This window comes from Lissotriton helveticus, chromosome 11 (assembly GCF_964261635.1).
Source record: "Lissotriton helveticus chromosome 11, aLisHel1.1, whole genome shotgun sequence".
Lineage (NCBI taxonomy): Eukaryota > Metazoa > Chordata > Amphibia > Caudata > Salamandridae > Lissotriton > Lissotriton helveticus.
This window is the reverse complement of record NC_136072.1, coordinates 671,674,820-671,697,310: the sequence shown is the minus strand read 5'-3', so window position 1 is coordinate 671,697,310 and position 22,491 is coordinate 671,674,820. Positions and strand designations below refer to the sequence as shown.

General features: G+C 51.3%; 1 protein-coding gene across 1 annotated transcript in view; it reads left to right on the top strand.

The window, feature by feature from the left end:
* Window positions 1-1,055: 1,055 nt before the first annotated feature.
* Window positions 1,056-22,491, top strand: part of LOC144791758 (zinc metalloproteinase-disintegrin-like VLAIP-B) — a 4,238,988-nt gene continuing 4,217,552 nt past the window's right edge. Inside the window, exon 1 of the mRNA XM_078666527.1 lies at window positions 1,056-1,241. Coding sequence (XP_078522653.1) covers window positions 1,124-1,241 — 118 coding nt within the window. The 5' untranslated portion in view covers window positions 1,056-1,123. The remainder of the gene's footprint in view (window positions 1,242-22,491) is intronic.

Sequence of the window (22,491 nt, the reverse complement as noted above, 5' to 3'; positions counted from 1 at the left end):
CAGGATGGATGGGTGGATGGATGGATGGGTGGATGCATGAATGAATGATGGATGCAGGATGGATGGATGGGTGAATGCATGAATGAATGATGGATGCTGGATGGATGGGTGGATGCATGAAAGAATGATGGATGCAGGATGGATGCAGAATTGGTGGATGGATGGGTGGGTGGGTGGATGGATGGATGGGTGGATGCATGAATGATGTATGGATGGATGCAAGGTGGTTCGGGCTCGCTCGCTGCGCTCGCTGCGGTGCAATATGCAAATTAGTTTACGCCTCACCACTTTCAAATGTCACCAGCCGCCCCTGCTCACTAGACCAAGTCCCGGCTGCAGCCTGCCGAGTAATAAGGTTTTTTTAAATGCTGGAATCGGGAGGCGGCATACTAGCCAGTCTAGCCTTGAAATAGGTACTCTCCTGTCTGAATCGGGAGGATTGCCATGTATGTTCATGTGTGTGGCTGTCCTCAGACAGCAATAAATCGTTACCAGTGGTACAAAGTGAAGACGATGCTAGTTGATGAGAAGTCTTTATTAAGCATCATACACCGTCACAGGTTCCAGCCTACTGGAGTCAGATGTAGAACCTTCGCATGACAGTTGAGACAGATCATTCTGGGGAAGGGAAGGGTGGGGGGACACGACGGATAAGATCAAGCATAGTAAATTAGTAAATTACAACACTTCTCTGCTACTGGAAAATGAAATATTTTGCCTTCTGTTCAACTGAGAAGTGTTCCCCAAACAGCAATTCAATGCAAGCTTCCCCTACACGTGATAGCGCGATCTTTGTCAGGACCGTTACACGATGTACTGGCATGCCACCTAACCGGCTTACTATAGCACGAAAACGTGTTTTAAGCTTTTAAAATCCGAAATGTTTGGCAATGCCAATGTTTATTGTTTCCTTTGATGACCAGCACGCGCTTCCCAGAGGATCTGCGCGGTTGGTTGCGTCGACAGACTGGCAGGATCTTCCTGCTGGGGCGCGCGCACGCTATTAAGGTCACAAGCGGGCTATTGGTTAAGACATCTAGAACGTGAACTTCCGGTTGACGTTTTCACGTTTAAGGGGGCGAGTCAAGCCGTGTTTGTGTCGAGTGGGCACTTGCTTGTGGTAATGACCGCGCTTGACGCAGCAGATGTTCGGTTGCATCGACAGTGCCCTCATCTCGCGATGCCCCTTCGTTCAGTGGTTGGATTTTTGCTACTAAGCCTTACTGTTATGGTTTCTAAAGGTAAGCAAGTTCCAAAGAAGCAGGGTTAAAAGTCTGTGTGGGTACATGGAGCCTCGGTGGTCAGTAAGGACTGCCGCCAGCTAGCCACAGCTCTTCAGCAGCGTGCTTGAAATGGCCTAGCAATTGCACCTAGCGGACGCCTGTAGTCGGATCTCTTTTAGAAACGTACACAGGGTCACACTTTAATCATTGCTCTAAGCAGCGTCTTTTAGAGTAGCATCTGGAGGTGTAAACTATTACAGAGTCCTTCTGATGTTCCCGTTTTAGTATCTAGTGGAAAGGCCACACACGGGGCTTTAAGTGGGATGAAAAAACTGGAGGGGGGGGGGTCTATCATAGGGGCGTGACCGATGTAATATAGAACTCAACAAACAATATTACACCTACAACGAACCAGGACTATTGGCGTTGTCAATGGTTGTACATAGCTGCCACGGTTTCAGATTGCTTATATGTGACATTTTCATAAATTCGGTGTAATTATGAGTGACATTCAACAACTATGAGTGACACTTTCTTGCCAGCAAATGCAAGTAGTGAAGATGATGGAAGCATATAAATATCAGAAATTACACTCATTTGAGCAACGAGAAACTTTAAGAAGATCTTAAATCTTCTGCGAAGTACCAGAAATGGAAGGGCACTAACTTCGGAGGAGGACCCATAGTGATAAATGAATGCAAAATTTGCAGTATGATATAACTGGTTTAATATTGAAGTAAAAGAGCCAGTGAAGAAGTGCACCACAGCTACAGACCCCGGACCGCTGCACACTGACATTGCCGGGATAGCCTTGCTGCTGACCAGTGACTCACATAGTACAGCTCTCTTCTCCTCTCCGGCCAGCTCTGCTCTCTGAAGGTCTTGCAGGGCTGCTTAATGGTGATGGCGATGTCTAGTTACAGGCAGCCTTTCTGTTGTAGTGTCTCCCTCCCTTGGACATGTTAGGGATGCAATCAGGGCCTCTTCTCCAGGCTGTGACAAACGTACATTACTGGCGGGCTTCACTGGTAAGGGTGAAGTTCAGACCCGTCTGGCCTACTGATTATGTCCAGATGGGCTGAAGCGGGCGGCTACAATTATGTAAAACATCCTTCGCAGAGCCGACCCACTCAATATCACAGCACACCAAAGTAAGTGCCATGCACGGCGCGTTGCATGACGACAAAGGAAAAATGCAAAGGTCTGGAAGATGTTTTCATGTAAATTCACACAATGGTGGTAGTGAAGTGACGAACATGCCAAAACCAGCTACATGACTAATTATTGCACAGGCCCAATAACATGTGAATCATCACGCATAACTCCTCAGGCTACTGTTTGCTCAAAGTCACCAGTCAATTGTACAGAAAGTCACAAAAAGAGATAGTTTACTAACAACATAACCAACAACTTTGCAAAGAGAATTGTAAATCTTATTGCAGTCAGATTTCTGGCTTACCTGACTGGAAAGCGGAGTTCAAACGGCTAATGAGGCTCTATTGCAAGAGGAAATACCATATAAGAGAGGGGAGAGAGGGCATCCCTGTCGGACTCCCCTCCTGATAGGGAATGCTTCCAATAGTGCTCCCTTTATGAGGACCCTGGCGGATATACTGGAGTAGAGGACTCCCACCATTCTCCTATACTGGGGGCTGAAGCCAGCACGCTCTCCAAATACTGCCAGTCGACCGTATCAAAGACTTTTTCAAAGTCGAGCAGCACCAGAGCTAGATATGGAGACAGGAGGTCATGCTGAGCAAGGGCCACAATGGTGAGACCTAGACCTCCGTCCAGGTGAACACTCCTCCCCAGCAGCTTCGCCTCGTTGCCGCTCCACTCCTGTGCAGAGCCTTCCAACTAGCAGGGTTTTCGCCAGCTGACGTCCCAACAGCAGACTTAACTGGTGGCAATTCTTTAGCCCGCAGTGCCCCTTGTGCCCTCCACCCTCGCCTCCTGCTTACAGATTGCCCCACTGTAAGGTAGCCGTGTGCTTACTTTTGATATCGTTTTTTGTACTTGTATTGTGCCTACTGTTTGTCCCCCGCTCATCTTGCCGTTATTCTTCACGCCGCTGCTGCCCTGTGGCCCCTCCCCGACACAATCCCCTCTCCCGCCTCCCAACCTCTGGGCTCACCCCCTCCCCTACGTATGGCGACCGTTGAGCGGTCGGGCCAAAGGCAAGCCTGTCCCTGCCTGGACCGCGCCCAGCGCCAGAGCCCCTGGCCCCCGCGAGAGCCATGACCCCCGAAGCTGCTATGACGCCAACAACCTCCACAAACTCAATGCCGGATGATCATCCAACTGCTTCCAGGCCACCCTGAAGCGCACCCTCGGACCCTTCACTTGCTGAAGCTGCAGCTTCACCACCTGCCGAACTCCCGCGCGTCCCACCCCACCCGCCAAAGCAGAACGGAACCACCTCAGATGCATACTCCTCAACATCCGCTCCGTCCACAAGCACGCCATCAAACTCTGGGACCTACTCGACTCAGCCTTCCCGGACGTCGCATTCCTAACAGAGACTTGGATGAACCCCTCCTCGGCACCCGACATTGCCCTAGCCATCCCCGATGGACAGAAGATCACCAGAAGGGACCACACCAACAAACCAGGAGAAGGAATTGCCATTGTCTACAGAAACACCCTCAGAGTCTTGACCAGCACAGCAGACACCTTCAAGGCCGCCGAACACCTGCACTTCCAGATCCCCATTGACCCCAACACTACCCCCAGAGGAACACTTGTCTATAGACCCCCCCGGACCCCTGCCTCAGTTCATCGATGCCATCACCAACATCGTCAGCACACATGCCCTTGCCTCCACAGGCTACATCCTCCTCGAAGATCTAAATTTCCACCTCGAACGCCAACAACAGCAACTCCGTCGCTCTGCTCAACAACCTTCCCATCCTCGGACTCAAACAGCTTGTCACAACCCCCACCCACTCCGCCGGACACACACTCAACTGCATCCTCTCCGCCAGCAACCACATCTCTGTCAGCCACACCACCAAACTGCACTGGACCGACCATCGCTTTATCCAATTCACCTTCAAGAAACCTACCTCGCACCACCACCCGCAACAAATCCCCTACCGCAGCTGGAACAAGGTCACTGAAGACCAGCTCATCACCACCCTCGCCCGAGACCCACCAACAGACACCACCGACATAGCCGCCCGCAACCTCAGGCAATGGATCAATGACTGCGCCAACACCCTCGCCCCGATCAAAAAACCCTCAAACAGACGCCCCAACAGGAAAGCCAGCTGGTTCACCACCGACCTCCAGGAATCCAAAAGTACCTGCGAAGACTCGAGAAAAAATGGTGCCACGAACGGACTCCGGAAAATAATGCTGCTCTAAAGAACGCCAACCGCAAGCACCACCAACTCATTCAAGCCAACAAAAGAACCGCCTTAAAGGAACGCATTGACAGCAACGCACACAACAGCCAACACTCTCCAACCCCAGCGCAAGCACCAACGACATCCCGCTGTCACAAGACCTTGCGACTCCCTAGCCATCTTTTTCCACCACAAGTTTACCGACATCCACAACATCTTCAACATCCAGACCCCCCTCACAACCACCGGGACCACAACCCCCCACCCCCCAGCCACAACAGCCGCCTGCTCTTTTGGACCCACGTCAACGACACCATCAAGACCATGAACACCATCCACTCTGGCTCACCGTCCAACTCCTGCCCTCACCACATTTTCAACAAAGCTAACCGCATCATCGAACCCCAACTCCGGAAGATCATCAACAACTCCTTCGAGACCGCCACCTTCCCGGAAAGCTGGAAGCACGCTGAGATCAGCGCCCTACTGAAAAAACCCACTGCGGCTCCTAAGGACCTCAAGAACTTTCGACCCATCTCCATGCTTCCGTTCCCGGCGGAGGTCATCGAAAAGATCGTCAACAGGCAACTGACCTACTTCTTCGAGGAGAACAACATCCTGAACCCGTCTCAGTCCAGATTCCGCAGCAACCACAGCACCGAAACCGCCCTCATCGCTGCCACAGACGACATCAGGACCCTACTGGACAACGGCGAAACTGCGGCCCTCATCCTCCTGGACCTCTCGGCCTCCTTTGACACCGTTTGCCACTGCACCCTACGCACACGCCTGCACGACACAGGAATACGCCACAAAGCCCTGGACTGGACCACCTCCATCCTCACCAACAGAACCCAAAGAGTTTGCCTCCCCCGTTCCATTCAGAAACCACCAAGATCATCTGCGGCGTGCCCCAAGGATCATCCCTCAGCCCTACCCTCTTCAACGTCTACATGGCACCGCTCACCAACATCGTCGGCGTACACAACCTCAACATCGTCTCCTACCCCGACATCACTCAGCTGATCCTCACACTCACCAAGAACCCCGCCACCGCCAAAACAAACCTCCATGAAGGAATGAGAGCCGTCTCCCACTGGATGCAGAACAGCCGTCTGAAACTTAACACAGACAAGACAGAGGTCCTCATCCTGGGACTCCTGGTGGCCACCTGCCATGGGAGCGTCACCCACCAACCACGCGTACACAACCTGGGGGTCATCCTGAACTCATCGCTCTCAATGACCCAGCAAGTCAACGGCGTCTCCTCCTCCTGCTTTCACACCCCCTCATGCTTTGTAAGATCAAGATCTACAGGTGGATCTCCACCGAAACCAGAAGGACGGTCACTCAGGCCCTAGACAGCAGGAGACTGGACTTCTTCAACGCCCTCTACGCAGGAACCACGGCCAGACTCCAGTGCATACAGAACGCCTCTGCACGCCTCATCATCGACATACCCCACCACACCCACATCACTGCCCACCTGAAAGACCTGCACTGGCTCCCAGTCAACAAAAGGATCACCTTCAAGCTACTCAACCACGCTCACAAAGCACTCCACAGCGCCGGACCAGCATAATTCAACAAGCGTCTCACCTTCTACACCCCAACCGCCAGCTACGCTCTGCCAACCTCACCCTCTCCGCCGTCCCACACATCCACAAAACCACCACCGGCGGCAGATCCATCTCCTAACTCGCCGCCAAGAGATGGAATTCCCTACCCCCACAGCTGCGCCAGGACCTGCTGGCCTTCAGGAGACTCCTCAAGGCCTGGCTGTTTGAGCAGTAGCTTCCCCACCCCTCAGCGCCTTGAGTCCCTCACGGGTGAGTAGTGCGCTTTACAAATGCTTGATTGATTGATTGACATTGATCGGGGTTTATGAGAATGTGAAGTACCCATTTCAAATGGGTAGCGAGAATCATTGCATACATTTTAATCTCAGTATTAATCAATTAAATTGGGCGGCAGTTGGAGCATAGGGCTGGGGAAGGGTCCGCTTTAGGTATACCCATGACGGTGTCAGTGTCAGGGGCAAAGACACCTTTTTCCAGAACCTCCTCAAACAGGGCATGGAATTGTGGGGTCATGATTTCCCGAAATGCTACTTAGTCTGCAGGTAAACCATCTGGCCGGGGAGTCTTACGGCTAGCGAGTGACGATGTAATGGGCTCATCCAATGCTGCAAATGCATTCTCTGGTAGCTGCAAAAGAGGAAGACCCTGGAGGAAGAGGGAGCTGGCAGCCAGCATATGTGAGTGATCTGTGGAGTTAAGCCTTGAGTAGTAGTTTGCGCATGATTCAGCAGGGGCAACCAAGACCTGCCCTTGTGCTGCACAAATTTCGGGTATGATTCGGTTGGCCAGGGGTTGGGTGGCGAGCCAATGAAGCAATTTGCCATTTTTGCCTTCCCATCCATAAACCCAGGCCACGGAGGACCTCCAAATCAATTTAGCAGACTCGGGAGACGTGGGTTTGATCTCCTCGCGTACTAAGTGGAGCTGCTGGCGCGCCAGCTCCCCATCCGTTGTGGCCACAGTCATTTCGAGACAGAGGGAGCCCTGACCTCGAGTTGAGAGAGGTGACGGTTTTGGGCCTGTCATCTTTGTTTAAGGAAACCCTTTGCATACCCGCGGATCATGGCTTTGCCCGCCTCCCACAGTGTGCTGTGAAGCTGCACAGTGCCCTCATTGGTGTGGAAGTAGTTTTTCAGTTCTCTCTCGATTCCCTTGTTTATATTCTTGGTCCTGAAGGAACCAGTCATTTACTCTCCACGTGGGCCGTAGAGCTCCCGCGAAGTGGGGAGTGATCTGAAACCTCTCGTGCTAGGATTTAGATCTCAGGGACTGTCAGTCCGGGCAGGCATTGAGATAAGGTCAATACGCGAGTGGGTGTGGCGTGCTGGGGATGTGTGGGTATAATGTAGTGTACTAGGGTGCCAGGTCCATTAGACGTCGCAGAGGCCCAATTGGGAAGCCCAATCTTAGAGATGCCTGGCACCCAGCATTATGTGGGAGAATGGTTTAACCGTGGCATCCTTGGAGGGTTCTGGGACAGCATTAAAATCTCCTCCTTTCCCCGTCGTACCCTGGGGAAGAGAGGATATTATTGCCACTGCATCCCGGCGAGTGGACTCTAGGTTTGCCAGGGGGGGCATATAGCGACGCCAAGTTGATAGTGGTGTCTCCAAGGGTACCCGTGAGGGTGATGAATCAGCCCAGAGGGTCACTAGTTGTGTGGACCGTTGTGAAGGGGAGGGAGCGTCGCTAAAGGAATGCCGTTCCTCGAGCTCCTCTAGAGAACCCTGAGTGCCAAACCCTGTTGAAGCCCTGGCATGCTAGAAAGGGACATCGGTTACCCATCAGGTGCGTCTCTTGCAGTAACAGGACATCAGGATGGAACCTTTGTGCATATTTTAAAATCGCTGTTCGTTTAATCTTATCTAGGAGACCATTAACGTTCCATGAACGGACTCTTAGGCGTTCACCCCCACTACCTTACTGTGGCATTACGATGTGGTGGCAAAGTGGGGTGCATGAAGGTCCGGGAAGCCTAGTTGCTCCGGGTGGTTAGGCCTTGGGTGCAATTGAGCGCGTTCAGGCTCACTACGAGGGCCGCGTGGGGGCTAGTCATGGATTTTGTACATAGTTCTGCAGACAAACAGAATAATACAGACAAAAGCAGGGAGAACAATCCCTACCGAAAGTTCCAACCAACCCCCCTCCCCATACTTCACCAATTGAAGCATCTGTTGCCCAGTGAACTGATAATAAGAGTGTGAAAAGACGAACTAGGAATAAATAAAAAAAACACTTTATTCGATTAATAAAAATCATAAAAGTATACTATACAAAATACAGAAATAGTACCAAATATACCTAAGTTCTCAGTATAAACAGTTTAAAAACAATTGCACATTAAAATCAGTTTATCACTTTCTTTATAACTCACTAGCAGCCCGTCCCGACTATGTCGGCGACAGAAATAGAATGTGTGGTACATCACTTACAATCTGCTCCCTGTGACATACGTGATTTATAATGAAAGTGTGAGCAACTGTGCCTCTGAAAGCCTTTTCATTGAGGTAATTGGAAAAAAGTAAACCGTGAGGTTAGCAGCATTAGGTAAGTATCACAAAATGTAAGATTATTTTGGAGCCTTATTTATCATTGAGCTTACACGTCGTTATGTACCTGTTTATTAAAGTTGGTTGTTTTACCTTTTGTAATGTACATGGTGGCCACTTGTATAGCCTATGTCCATCTGCTGCAACTGTCCTTTCCAGTGCTGTATTGGGTGTTGTGATTGGTGCTGTGGTTCCTGAGATTACCCGCCTCAAAGATTTGGGCTCTCTCTTTTATTATATTAGTATAGATAATGTCAGGTGATGCAGCGCCGTTGGGTCCGCCAATCTAGATTTCCTGCAACGAAGAGATACAACGAGGAAATTTGCAACACTAAACATAATCACAGGGGAATCCGTTAATTGTAGGTAGAGTAGTGCTAGTTTAGTCTGTAAAAACCCCTTATCTTTTAATAATGGAAAAATAAACTTTTTTCTACCTCTAGTATAGAAGGAACAAAAGAAGGTAAAATGCATTGTATCTTGGAGTGAGTTATCGTCACACTTACAAGGGGCAGCATCCTCAGGCTTACACCATCCCTTGGAATTACTTAATAACAAATGGATCTGATTAAATCGAAATTTCGTTAACAGCCATCGGTGAAAAGGAATCGTTACAGTAGAGAGGTACGGTTGAATGGATAAAGACGAAATAAGCAGGTAATGGGCCCTTACCATAGGTTTTCCTAATTCTACAGATTCCCGCTCCTGCTCTCTAATCTTTATGAAATTTGTTTTGACCCAGGTTAGGTCAGCTTTCCTCAGCCCCTCTGAGTTTGTGAAAATCTTCGGGCGCCCCAATTCCCTAGATGTTGTTTTACTGAAGGTCAACCACTGGATTTCCTTAGCTCTCTCTAATTTCATACAGTCCCTTATAATCTTGTGGTTCAGGGTAAGGTTAGGGTTCGTCCAGATTTTAATCCATAATAAAATAGGGGCCATGCTTATTATATCTGCGATATAACCCATGCCTAACTCAAGGTGGACCGCAAAGGTAGCCGTTGATTCGGGAAGGGCTAAGAGGGCACGGAGGAATTTATTTTCCTCTTTCTGGATGGACTCAGATTTTTTATAGCCCCATATTGCAGCCCCATACCTTGCGATTGAGATGGTTTTTGCATTATAAATGGATAAAATTGCTTCGCATGGTTTTCCCCCTAACCTCTTTGCGAATCCTAATATTGCAGCCGATGATCTTCTCACAGCATTTACTTTAGTAGTAAGTTGGGGAACCCACGAACCTTTGTCGTCAAACACGACCCCCAAGTACGTGAAGACTTTCACTCTAAAGATTGCAGAGTCATTACAAAAAAATGATTTAATACTGTTCTTTCTCGAGCCCAGTGACATGACATGCGATTTTCCATTATTAATCACTAAGTCCAATGATTTCATAAAATCCCCGAAGGAGTTTAGTAGTCTTTGTAACCCAAGTGGTGTCCGGGCCAATAAAACGGCATCATCCGCGTATAGGAGTACTGGAATAAACGTTCCTCCCATATGCGGTGTGTCAGGTGTCGCCTTTATCAATGTATCTTCCAGGGAATTTATATATAGGGGTAAATAGCATTGGGGCCAATATGCACCCTTGGCGCACCCCCCTGCCTGATTTAAACCCTGTAGTGCATTTGCCCTCCTGTGTCATCCTTATTGATGCATACAGGTCCCTGTGTAACTCAGCCAGAAAATACACCAGTGGCCGATCAATCCCTAAATCCAGGAGTCTAGTCCACAGCCTCGACCTATTAACTAGGTCAAAGGCTGTAGACAGATCCATAAATCCCAGGAAGATTGAGCCCTTGGCAGCAACCGTATATTTATTTATTATTAACCCCTTCGACGCTCATGACGAGCCCAGCTCGTCATGGAGTTTCCATTGACTTCAATGGAAATTACATGGGAAGCCATAAAACACCTTAGCATCCAAGTGGTTAAGTGTAAATTGAGGCACTGATCCTCCGTGCCTCTGCCAGATCTAAACTCATACTGGGCATTAGATAAGATATCTTTCTCAGAAGCCCAGGCTGATATTTTGGCTAAAATAACCTTCCCCAAAATTTTGACAGAAGAGTCAATTGGAGATATGGGCCTATAGCACCTAGGATCCCCCCTTTGGCCCTTTTTGAACACAGGTATACTAATTGAACGAGACCATGATGCCGGAAACCCAGTTGCAGATGATGAATTAAAAACATTTGTTAATAATTTAGCCCAATATTTGGGATTGGCCTTGTACAAGTCAGAGGGCACCCCGTCGGGGCTGGGGGCCTTATGTAAAGCCGTACCTTCAATCGCTTTCTCAACCTCCTCTACAGTAAATGTCAGTGGTAACCCTCACTGATCTCCTTTCTGTATGTATTACGAGGCTTTGGTAGTAACCCCGTCTTTTGGGTTACCCAGCTAGGTTGGTACTCTCTAGCCGGTTGGACGGGGATGTTTAGGATAGGCCACTTTAGGTCACAAGTGCTCCGAACCTGGTGTACCTTATCTCCTGTGTAACCCGGTCTAGCTCGGGGATAGAAAAAACCCAATGGCATAGCTCTGATACCTCCGACCTCATTGTCTAATTTCGAGGCATCCCAGAACAAACGTGTCGCCTCATTGGGTTTGTTAAAATTTACAATGAGGCAGTCCCCCTTCAGGTGTTTTTTAGTGTAGCCCAACCACTACTCGTCTCCCCATAATTATACTAGAGGAAATGTTTTTATCCCCTGTGCAGTTTTCATTACACCAGTTCTTAATATTAATTAACAGGGTTTCTGAGGATTCTACCTCACCATCTTTCAATGGGGGGACATTAACTATTATTGCAACATAGGGGGTAGATTCGGGGGGGAGATTAATAATGGGGAGGGGTTCCAATACTTTGACCTTCGTAGGATCCCTCCTATTCTTCAAATCCCTCGTTGGAGAAGTGGATCTTTTGGGGCCTGAACCCAACAGCGGACCCTTGATACCATTGCCTTCCCGGGGAGAAACTGGGTTAATTGGGAGCGTTACTGAGCTTTGAATCTTGGTGGTGGATAGTAAACCTCTCTCGTCCCTCCCTCCAGGGGCCAAGGATTTTTGGGCCCAAGGAGTTTTTGGAAAAGTACCTGGCGGCCTGTTTGGGGATTGTTCCTTTGTTAACAAAAAAGCATTCAAGCGCTCACATTTATTTTAAATCCCCGCTACACATTCATTCAAAGTGTCAATAATGTCTTTATAAATCCATATCAATAAAGATTCCAGTTTCTCAGAAAAAATGTTCCCCACTAGGTCCCTAATAGAACCTTCTAGGTGACTGGGTATTCTCGTTCCTTTTTTCGCCGGGGTAGCATTTAGCAGCTTTGTCTTTTTATACTGTCTCTTGCCATGTTTCTTCGCGGTGTTTTGCCCACCCCCTGTAGACCCAGACGTGATCACAGTATTAACAGGGTTTTCCGGGTCAGGGCCGACTGGGGTGATAGAGTCAGGTGGTAAAATAATTTTCGGTGGTTCAATTACAACCCGCGGCTCCAGGGGGATATGCCTAATAGGAGGACTGTCATTAACGGGCAAATCCTGAGATTGGGAAAAACCTTCCAAACCCAGTTCTCGTTCAGTATTGGCAATTTCAGTATTTAAACCCCCAACGGCGGAAGTTAAATAGGAAATAATACTGGTAGAGTTACGTGGTACTTTCAACTTGACCCCCCCCCCCATTCATAGATGTTTGAAGTTTCCGCTTACCCATGTCACTCCGTACACGTCAGGGGGGAGGCCCGTCCCCGGACGGCCGCAGACGGCCCGCCCTCTGCCAGGGCTCAGCCCGGCACCGCCCACGCGCGTCCCGGGAGGTACTGCTGGGTTTACTTCCCCTCCGGGCGGAAGTGGCTGGTGGTAGGCGGCGTCCCCGTCTGGCAGGGGATGCTGGGAGCAGTAGTCCTGTGAGCCCTGTGGGTCCGTGAACTGGTCCCCTCTCGGCGACCGCAAGACGCTGCGGCGGCGGGGGAAAGTGGTGATGGCTGCGGACCCCCTGGACACCGGTAAGATGAGCGTGCGCTTGCTTGTGCCCCCAAAATCAGGCTGGAGCCCCCACTCCACCGGAGTTACTGCTGGGTTTAATGCGCCTCCGGGCGGAAGTGGCTGGTGGTAGGCGGCGTCCCCGTCTGGCAGGGGACGCTGGGAGCAGTAGTCCTGTGAGCCCTGTGGGTCCGTGAACTGGTCCCCTCTCAGCGACTGCAAGACGCTGCGGCGGCGGGGGAAAGTGGTGATGGCTGCGGACCCCCTGGACAGCTGTAAGATGAGCGTCCACTTGCTTGTGCCCCCAAAATCAGGCTGGAGCCCCCGCTCCACCGGAGGTACTGCTGGGTTTAATGCGCCTCTAGGCGGAAGTGGCTGGTGGTAGGCGGCGTCCCCGTCTGGCAGGGGACGCTGTGAGCAGTAGTCCTGTGAGCCCTGTGGGTCCGTGAACTTGACCCCTCTCGGCGACCGCAAGACGCTGCGGCGGCGGGGGAAAGTGGTGATGGCTGCGGACCCCCTGGACAGCGGTAAGATGAGTGTGCGCTTGCTTGTGCCCCCAAAATCAGGCTGGAGCCCCCGCTCCACCGGAGGTACGGCTGGGTTTCATGCGCCTCCGGGCGGAAGTGGCTGGTGGTAGGCGGCGTCCCTGTCTGGCAGGGGACGCTGGGATCAGTATTCCCTTGAACCCCGTAGGTCCGTGAACTGGTCCCCTCTCGGCGACCGCTAGACGCTGCGGCGGCAGGGGAAAGTGGTGATGGCTGCGGACCCCCTGGACAGCGGTAAGATGAGCGTGCGCTTGCTTGTGCCCCCAAAATCAGGCTGGAGCCCCCGCTCCACCGGAGGTACTGCTGGGTTTAATGCGCCTCCGGGCGGAAGTGGCTGGTGGTAGGCGGCGTCCCAGTCTGGCAGGGGACGCTGGGAGCAGTAGTCCTGTGGGTCTGTGAACTGGACCCCTCTCGGCGACCGCAAGACGCTGCGGCGGCGGGGGAAAGTGGTGATGGCTGCGGACCCATGGACAGCGGTAAGATGAGTGTGCGCTTGCTTGTGCCCCCAAAATCAGGCTGGAGCCCCCGCTCCACTGGAGGTACGGCTGGGTTTCATGCGCCTCCGGGCGGAAGTGGCTGGTGGTAGGCGGCGTCCCCGTCTGACAGGGGACGCTGGGAGCAGTATTCCTGTGAGCCCCGTGGGTCCGTGAACTGGTCCCCTCTCGGCGACCGCAAGACGCTGCGGCGGCAGGGGAAAGTGGTGATGGCTGTGGACCCCCTGGACAGCGGTAAGATGAGCGTGCGCTTGCTTGTGCCCCTAAAATCAGGCTGGAGCCCCCGCTCCACCGGAGGTACTGCTGGGTTTAATGCGCCTCCGGGCGGAAGTGGCTGGTGGTAGGCGGCGTCCCCGTCTGGGAGGGGACGCTGGGAACAGTAGTCCTGTGAGCCCTGTGGGTCCGTGAACTGCTCCCCCCTCGGCGACCGCAAGACACTGCGGCGGCGGAGGAAAGTGGTGATGGATGCGGACCCCCTGGACAGCGGTGAGATGAGCGTGCTCTTGCTTGTGCCCCCAAAATCAGGCTGGAGATGAACTATTAAGGCGTGGTGTAAGGGCAACGTATTGGGCCACTCTACATGTAAAGATTGGCATTCCTCCAGTTCAGGTTGCTGCCAGAGCTCAGTTCAAGGCTATGGGCATTGTGCACAAATCCTTTCACCGAACGGGCCCTGCTATTCTGCTCCCCTTAGTCCTGCCCTATGTCCCCCCCCAGAGCCCTCCGCTCCGGATCACTGCATCTAGCGACCATAACAAAAATCAACAAAGCTAGATGGGGTGGCCGCTCTTTTTCCCAAACGGCTGCCAGGCTCTGGAATTCCCTTCCCCTCGCCCTTAGAGGGAACCCAATCAGGATGGCTTTCAGGAAAGCGCTGAAAACACACTTGTACACTAAAACCCGTTAACCTCCCGGATAGCCCATTTCAGCAATCAATATAAGCGCTGCGAGGCTTCCGGGTAGTTTTTGGCGCTATATAAATATAATTTTTCATTTCATTTCATTTTCATTTCATTTCAGGTTAATACTAGTGGTAGTGCTTGGAATCAGATTTGGGGGCTGCGTGAGAGTTTATTGTTATTGTTATTGTTATCTGAATTTTATATAGCGCCAAATCACCGACAGGTCTCTAGGCGCTTCTGACAGATACAGCAACAAAAGATTGATAAGTGAGCAAGGAATCCAGATTATATCAGCCTAGTTCAGAGAGAGCCGAAGGCGTCTCTGAACAAAAGTGTCTTCAAAGATTTCCTAAAAAGGAGGAGGTTGTTTTTTTTACGAAGGGGCTCCGGTAGTTTATTCCACATTTGTGGGACTTGGATTGAAAAAGATCTCCCGCCTTTAGTTGCCATTTTGAAGCGCGGACATGACAGCAAATGGGAGTTGGAGGATCTTAAAGCTCGCTTGGGGTTATAGACTTTAAGCCTCTCTTTAATATAGGCAGGTTCATGCCCATAGATTGCCTTATGGGCAATGCACAGGCTCTTAAATTCCACCCTTTGCTTTATGGGGAGCCAATGTAGCCTGTGCAGTAATGGGGAAGCGTGGGTCCGTCTAGGCAGTCTGAAAATTAACCGTGCTGCATCATTCAAAGTGACCTGCAGGCGGTCAATCAGTTTTTTTGGCAGACCTAGATATAATGCATTCCCATAGTCGATCCTAGAGACTATTCTTGCCGAGACTATGGTTAGGAGCATGTTTAGGGAGAGTAAGGGAACCAACTTTCGCAACTGCCTAATCAAATTGGTACAAGTTCCGACGACGGAGGATACTTGACTGGTCATTGAGAGCTCCTGGTCAATCTTAATACCAAGGCTCTTTACGTTAGAGCATGGTTTTGGAGTCGGTCCAAGCTCTTGGGGCCAAAACAGGTCATTCCAAGGTGAGGTGGTAGTTGAGACCACCAGAACCTCCGTTTTATCTGGATTGATTTTTAGCAGATTCGTCGTCATCCAGCTTACCGTGAACCTTAGAATATTCTGGGCCATGGACTGAGACGATGTTGTGTTATCGATACTCAGCAACAGCGGAGTATCATTGGCATAGTTAAAGACTTTACAGCCCATGTTAGCCAGGGAGTCTATCAGTGGCTGCAGGTAGAGATTAAACAGGAGTGGTGAGAGTGCGGACCCTTGCGGGACTCCACACTCCAGAGCACCAGCCTCAGAGACACGATCTACTAGTTGGATCCTCTGAGTCCTCCCTATCAGAAAGGATTTTAACCATTGGAGGGCCCGACCTTTTATCCCGAACACGGCCAACCTGTCCAGGAGCAGGGCATGGCTGACAGTATCGAACACCGCTGAAAGATCTAAAAGTATCAGGGCGCTAGGTTTTTTACTGTCAGCCATGCATCTAAGCTCATCCAGCACCGAGAGCATTACTAACTCGGTGCTATGATGGGCACGAAACCCCGCTTGCCGTTCCTGGAATAGATGATTTGACTCCAGGAAAGATGACAGTGCTTTTAACACATGCTGTTCCAAGATTTTGGACATGAAAGGCAGCTGGGATATTGGCCTGTAGATTTTCAAGCAGGCCGGATCAGCCCCTGTTTTTTTTAACAGGGGTTTGACACGTGCCTCTTTGAAGCTAGCTGGTAATAGGTCTGGGTCTAGTGAGTTGTTTAAAAGGCCTAAGATCTGGTCCTCCAAAACGGGGAGCGCCAACCGAAAGATTTCAGGGGGCAGGGGTCTGCGAGGGAGCCTGACTTGGTTGAGATGGCGAGCTGTCTAAGAGTTGTAGAATCTATACTTGGAAATCTGGTAATGGTAGAGTTCGGGGGAGTTTGGGGGACCTGTGAAATAGTAGACGTATTAGGGGCATCCTTCTTAATGTCTGACAGGATAGTTGCCACTTTCTCCAGGAAGTAACCTTGAAAGGTGTTAGTCTATCACTATGTCTACCCTTTCATCCTTCATACTTGGTTCTTTTAAAAATTTGAAAGTTTCTTTCTGAATGTTAACTGCATGTTTTATGCGGGTTTCGTAATAGTCCCCTTTAGCTGATACAATAAGTTTTTTGTATACCTTCAGAGATGTTTTATAAAGTTCGCCGTCTGTATCGTCTTTAGACTTCCTCCAGCATCTCTCAAGATGGCGAAGCTTTCTTTTATGATCCCTCAAAGTCGAGGTAAACCAAGGGGCCCCTTTTTCCGCGCACTTTATTTTCTGTATCTTTTCCGGGGCTATCTGGTCGACAGACTGTCTTAGACTCGCCACTATGGTGTTGTAATTTTGGTCTAAATCTAGATTGACATGTGGGCTCGTTGACTGTTGTGAATATTTGGAAAGGGCGTCGGTTAGAGTTTCCGAGTCAACTTTTTTCCATTGACGCACTTTTTTGGTTTTTAACGGGGGTTTAACCAGAGGACTATCCTGGGGAACATCACACCGAAGTAAATGATGGTCGGACCAGATACATGGTGCTATACTCGTGAGGGCCACCTCTGGAATAGAGGTCCAGATTAAATCAAGAGTGTGGCCCTTTATATGAGTTGGGGCTTCCACTAATTGTTCAAGGCCTAATGCGGTCATGGAGGTCTGTAACTGACGTGTTGGCAGATCTTTAGCTGCCCTGTCCCAATGGACATTAAAATCACCTGTCACCAAAATGTTCTTATCGTGTACATATATCCGATATAATAGGGGAGAAAAGATCATTGAACACTGAGGTAGATTGTGGTGGACAATAGACAGTAAGAACGATATAGCAGGAATTATTCAAGGTGATTTTTACTCCAAGTAAGTCTACTGAGTTTATTGTTTCAGCTAGGACTTTAACCACTGTTAGCTGTTTTTTAAAAATAATTGCTACGCCGCCACCTCGAACCTCGTCCGGACGATTGTGCCAGATCATATCATATCCATTTGGGAGAGCAGCTATAATATCGGGGGAGGAGTTTTCACCTAACCATGTTTCCGTAAGAGTCAATATGTCGATGGTCTCGTCCTGTAAAAGAGTGAATATTTCCAGGTGATGTTTCTGAAGTGACCTAGTATTTAGACTGGCAAGCTTCAAAGGAGATAGTTGGAGAGTGTCCCTACAACTAGGGAAACGTAAGATGTTAAATTTCTTTAGAGTGGACAAAGTAGTGGAATTTAAAGTATGCCTACCTGAGTCCAGTAACAAAAGGTTACTTGCCGAGTAAGCTAAACGCCTATCAGCGTGCCTGGTCCCTGAGCCCGATCTAGCGCGGACGAGCGCAGACGGGCAGGACTCTGGCACGACTCCGGCGCAGGTCCGGCGCGTCCGCGTCCGCTACGCGGAGTCATCACCGTCCGTTTTTGTAGCGCTGCTAGAGCCCGTCACCAGCCCAGCCCACACCCAATATGGCCGCCGAAACCGGAGACCCTGCCCTCGGCGTCTGTACTCAGCCGAGAGCCGGTCCGGAGGCAAAGGGAGGGGGGAGAAAGGACACAAAGCGCCAAGAAGCGCAGGGGAGTCTCTACACACTTATTAAGATCAAGTATGCAAAAACGAAATTACATGGATAAAATATGCTGATAGCTAAAAGTAAAGGTAAGAGACCTCCCGGCTTCCGCCTCAGGAGGGGAAAGTAGCTGTTGTCAGAAATCACTCGCACCGACAGACAGAGCCCTTTAGTAGCGCTGCTAGAGCGCGTCACCAGCCCAGCCCACACCCAATATGGCCGCCGAAACCGGAGACCCTGCCCTCGGCGTCTGTACTCAGCCGAGAGCCGGTCCGGAGGCAAAGGGAGGGGGGAGAAGGGACACAAAGCGCCAAGAAGCGCAGGGGAGTCTCTACACACTTATTAAGATCAAGTATGCAAAAACGAAATTACATGGATAAAATATGCTGATAGCTAAAAGTAAAGGTAAGAGACCTCCCGGCTTCCGCCTCAGGAGGGGAAAGTAGCTGTTGTCAGAAATCACTCGCACCGACAGACAGAGCCCTTTTGTAGCGCTGCTAGAGCGCGTCACCAGCCCAGCCCACACCCAATATGGCCGCCGAAACCGGAGACCCTGCCCTCGGCGTCTGTACTCAGCCGAGAGCCGGTCCGGAGGCAAAGGGAGGGGGGAGAAAGGACACAAAGCGCCAAGAAGCGCAGGGGAGTCTCTACACACTTATTAAGATCAAGTATGCAAAAACGAAATTACATGGATAAAATATGCTGATAGCTAAAAGTAAAGGTAAGAGACCTCCCGGCTTCCGCCTCAGGAGGGGAAAGTAGCTGTTGTCAGAAATCTTCAGAGGTTGTTTATGGAGAGTCAGTGAGGCGCTCTGTGGATGACCGGTCCGATCTGCCAGAATTTTCAGGGCGTCCAGAAGACTCTTGGGGTGGCTATGACCTGTTCTTCTCATGGGGGAGCAGCGGGCGAGGCAGATGCTGTTCCACGGGTGTTGTGCTTTCTATGACACTTGGCACGTTGCCCTTGGGAGCCTGCAGGTACCCCTACATGTACCCCCTCTGAGGGTCGGTTAGGGGGCCCCCTTCCCGGGCGGATTGGGCATTCCTCAGTCACCCAGGTCCATGCGTATCAAAGAAGTATGACTTATTTTGGAAAATCACCTTAAGATGTGCTGGAAAGAGGTCGGAACAGGTTCGGGTTTCTTGCAGGATGGCATTGAGATCTCTGAAGTTTAGGATCCTCACAATGATTGGCCGGTGTTGGGCTCCCAGTGGCGTCCAGGTGCAAGCAAATGGTGGGCCCGTTCCACCGCAAACCATGGGCATTTGGGGGCATCCATGACTTGATCCAGTCTTCGATGAATGTGTTCATTTGTGAGGGTTCTGTCCCCTCAGAAAGGCTCAGAAGCTGGAGATTGTTTCGATGCGATTGGTTTTCTGCATCTTCAGCCCCTCTATGGAGATCAGCTGTATGAGATAGCTGCTGTTTGACCTGCATCTTTAGAATTGAAACATCGTCTTTGACCTCCGAGAGGCTGGATTCCGTCTCCGTAATGCGAGCAGTTGCGTTGCAGAGTTCCTGAGGATGAGGGCCATGTCAACCCGCACTTCCCAGATCTTGGGCTCCATGGAATCTTGACATGCCTTGAAGGCATGCAGGATGGTAGCCAGGTCAACCCTGGGGGACTGGGTGCGGGGAACGCGGTCTACCCATGACCGGTACCACTGACCGCATACTGCTCCATATAGGTCTGGGTCGACTGGGGGTTCGCCCCTCTGTGCTTCCTATTGGCTGTCCAGTATCTCAGAGGGGGCGGTTTGGACCCACCGTGTGCACTTCTGTTCAAGTTCCTGGGATGTTGGCTGCCGTTGCTGTGGGGGGAGGTCTTGTGGGACCCAGAAAAGCACTGAAGCCAGGTGTAGTCCATGAGGCTTAGGCCGCCTTGGTCTCCCTCACAGGTCACTTGTATTACATGGAGGGGGTCTTGTGTGCAGGGAGTGGGAGATCCCAATATAGGTGAGTGGAGGCCAGTGGGGTGGCCCGAGTGGTAGTGTGTGGGCCCTGTTGCACAGAGAGTGCAGATTAAGGATCAAGGGGGCCCCTTAGTTCTGCTCAGACCCTCAGCTACGCCATGCTCTCGTTTGCCGATCAGGGGTCGATCAGTGGTGTTTTCCCCACAATAGGCCTCCGGTTCTGGGCAATCTCCCCCTCGCAGGTTAATTCCGGGTCTCAGAGTCTTGGCTACCTCGGTGGGGTGGAGGGGGTCCTCCCAGTCGCGGGCCAATGCAACCCCTGTCCCTCACTGAAACACCCTGCCCCTGGGCAAACAGCCTCATAGTACTCACCGCCGACACCGGGATGCAGGGGAGCCCCGCTGCTCCTGTGCTGTAGGCTCACCTACACTTTCAAGGTTCGCTTTATGGGGGAAAGAGGGACCTCTCCTGTAGGCAGACATGCCTTCCTGCCGATCATTGGCTGGTCCTTCCCCACACTCCTCACATCAGGGACCCAAAGAGGCAAGGCCCTCAAGCAGAGAGCCCAACACAGGCCCACCATAGGTGTCCCGCCGATCGCGGTCTGACATCCCCAGTCGCTTCCACAGCCCCAGAGGATCCCAGTGGTGCGCCGATAACCCGGGGGTCACATCAGCCCATTTGCCCATTGACCCACCAGGTCGGTGTTGGGAGGTCCTCCAGCCTCACAGCTCACAGCTCACAGGATCAAGCAGGCAAGCGCTCGGCCCACAGGGCGGGAGAGGCAGGATCTGGCATCAACGAGCGCACCTCAAGCGTCCCTCCCAATTAGACCCCACGTTCCACTCCTGCCAATTGCTCACATGAGGCAAAGGTTCCTGGCGACCGCAGGCCGGGTGCCTCTACATTAGTTCACGGTTGGCTGCACTCCGGCGCCTGGGGGCTGCCTCTGTCTGTAATGGAAATGTGGAAGTCCCGGACATGCTCCCTCCTACCTTCGGGTGCCGCAGCAGGTCATCTCAGTTCTGCTCCCAGGGCGCCCTCTCAGACTTCTCATCCTCGGCGGGTCCTCAAAGCTGCATTCGGGAGCAGCGGTTTCTAGCAGGCCAGACTCGCAGACTCCCGGATTCAGTAATGCAGTGGGGACTCTGGTGTGGTGTGACCCACTGCACCCTCACGGCCAGCCACTGGTCACCTTGCCGCCATTTTGCCGCAGTAAGGGCAGTTCTGCGGGCGGCTGCTGCTGTCTTCTCTGTATCCGTCAGTGCTGGTTTTGGGGCAGGACTGCTGCCTGCGTGGGCACCCCAGGGCTGTGGGGGCCCACGGTGGATACCTTGCTCTGGATGAAAGGTAGGATGACAGCGGATACTGGAAGAGCCGGAGCACTCTGTGACTACCACTTGTCTCACCAAACCATGCCCCTGTTGGAACCATTTTTTCTGCTCACACTGGCAATAAAGCAATTTATAGAACTGGAGGCAGGAAGCTTAAGTGAGTTTCCAAAAATCACGCAAGGTTGAGCCGAGGTCAGGAATTCAATGTAATAATTCTGCATGTAGTTGCTGAGTCATCACCCATCACCACAATGTCACATTCTCATTCCTTAATAGTAATGTTTGTTACCCTCCTGTTTCCTGTCCTCTCTTGCCATCCTGTGCCTTCAACAATCCCTTTGTAGTGAATAGGGGATGCTGGAGAATGCCAGCCGTCTCAGGGTGCCATATGAGGGTGGTCAGCATTTACCTGGAGTTTCCTGTGCCCCGGAGCAGATGAGGCGAAAGGAGAGATGTGAACTGGCCTGAGAAGTTCGCCCCCTCGACACCACAACGTCTGGAAACCTCCTAACATGTTTGGAATAGATACATGCAGAAATAATGTTTAGGCCCTGGCACAGAGGTTAACCAGTGTACCCAGAGGAAGGCTAGCCCAGTGGCGGCTGCCACCGCCTCTCAGACCCCTAGTTCAAGGGTCTTGAAAGAACTGATGTTACCACAGCTCGGAGAACCAACTACCGTTTGTGGTCTCTGGCCCTGCTCCGAGCCATTCTGCATCAATCAGGTGGCTCTTAGGAGGCTATGGGTGCTACTTGGGGGCTTGGGGGGGTGGTAGCCCCATGATGTCAGAGATCGAAGACTGTACAGTGTCACTTCTGGGTCCCTTGGCATTCTGGCCAACCTTTAACTGGTTCTCGTGTAGCTTCTTGAAAGCCTATTAAGAAGTACCAAAAGTTTGTCCTTTCATGTCTGAGTTCCTTGAAATCTGCTGACCAGGCACATTATTTTACAACAGGACGCCTCCTCGCTCTGTCAGCGTGTTCCTGGCTCCCAGCAGCTCTGCCCCCGCACTTCGTAGCACACTTGGGTATGAGAGCTGCAATGCCACCCCTCCCAGCTCTGCCTGTGGGACCCGAGTCAGGCGGCCAGCAG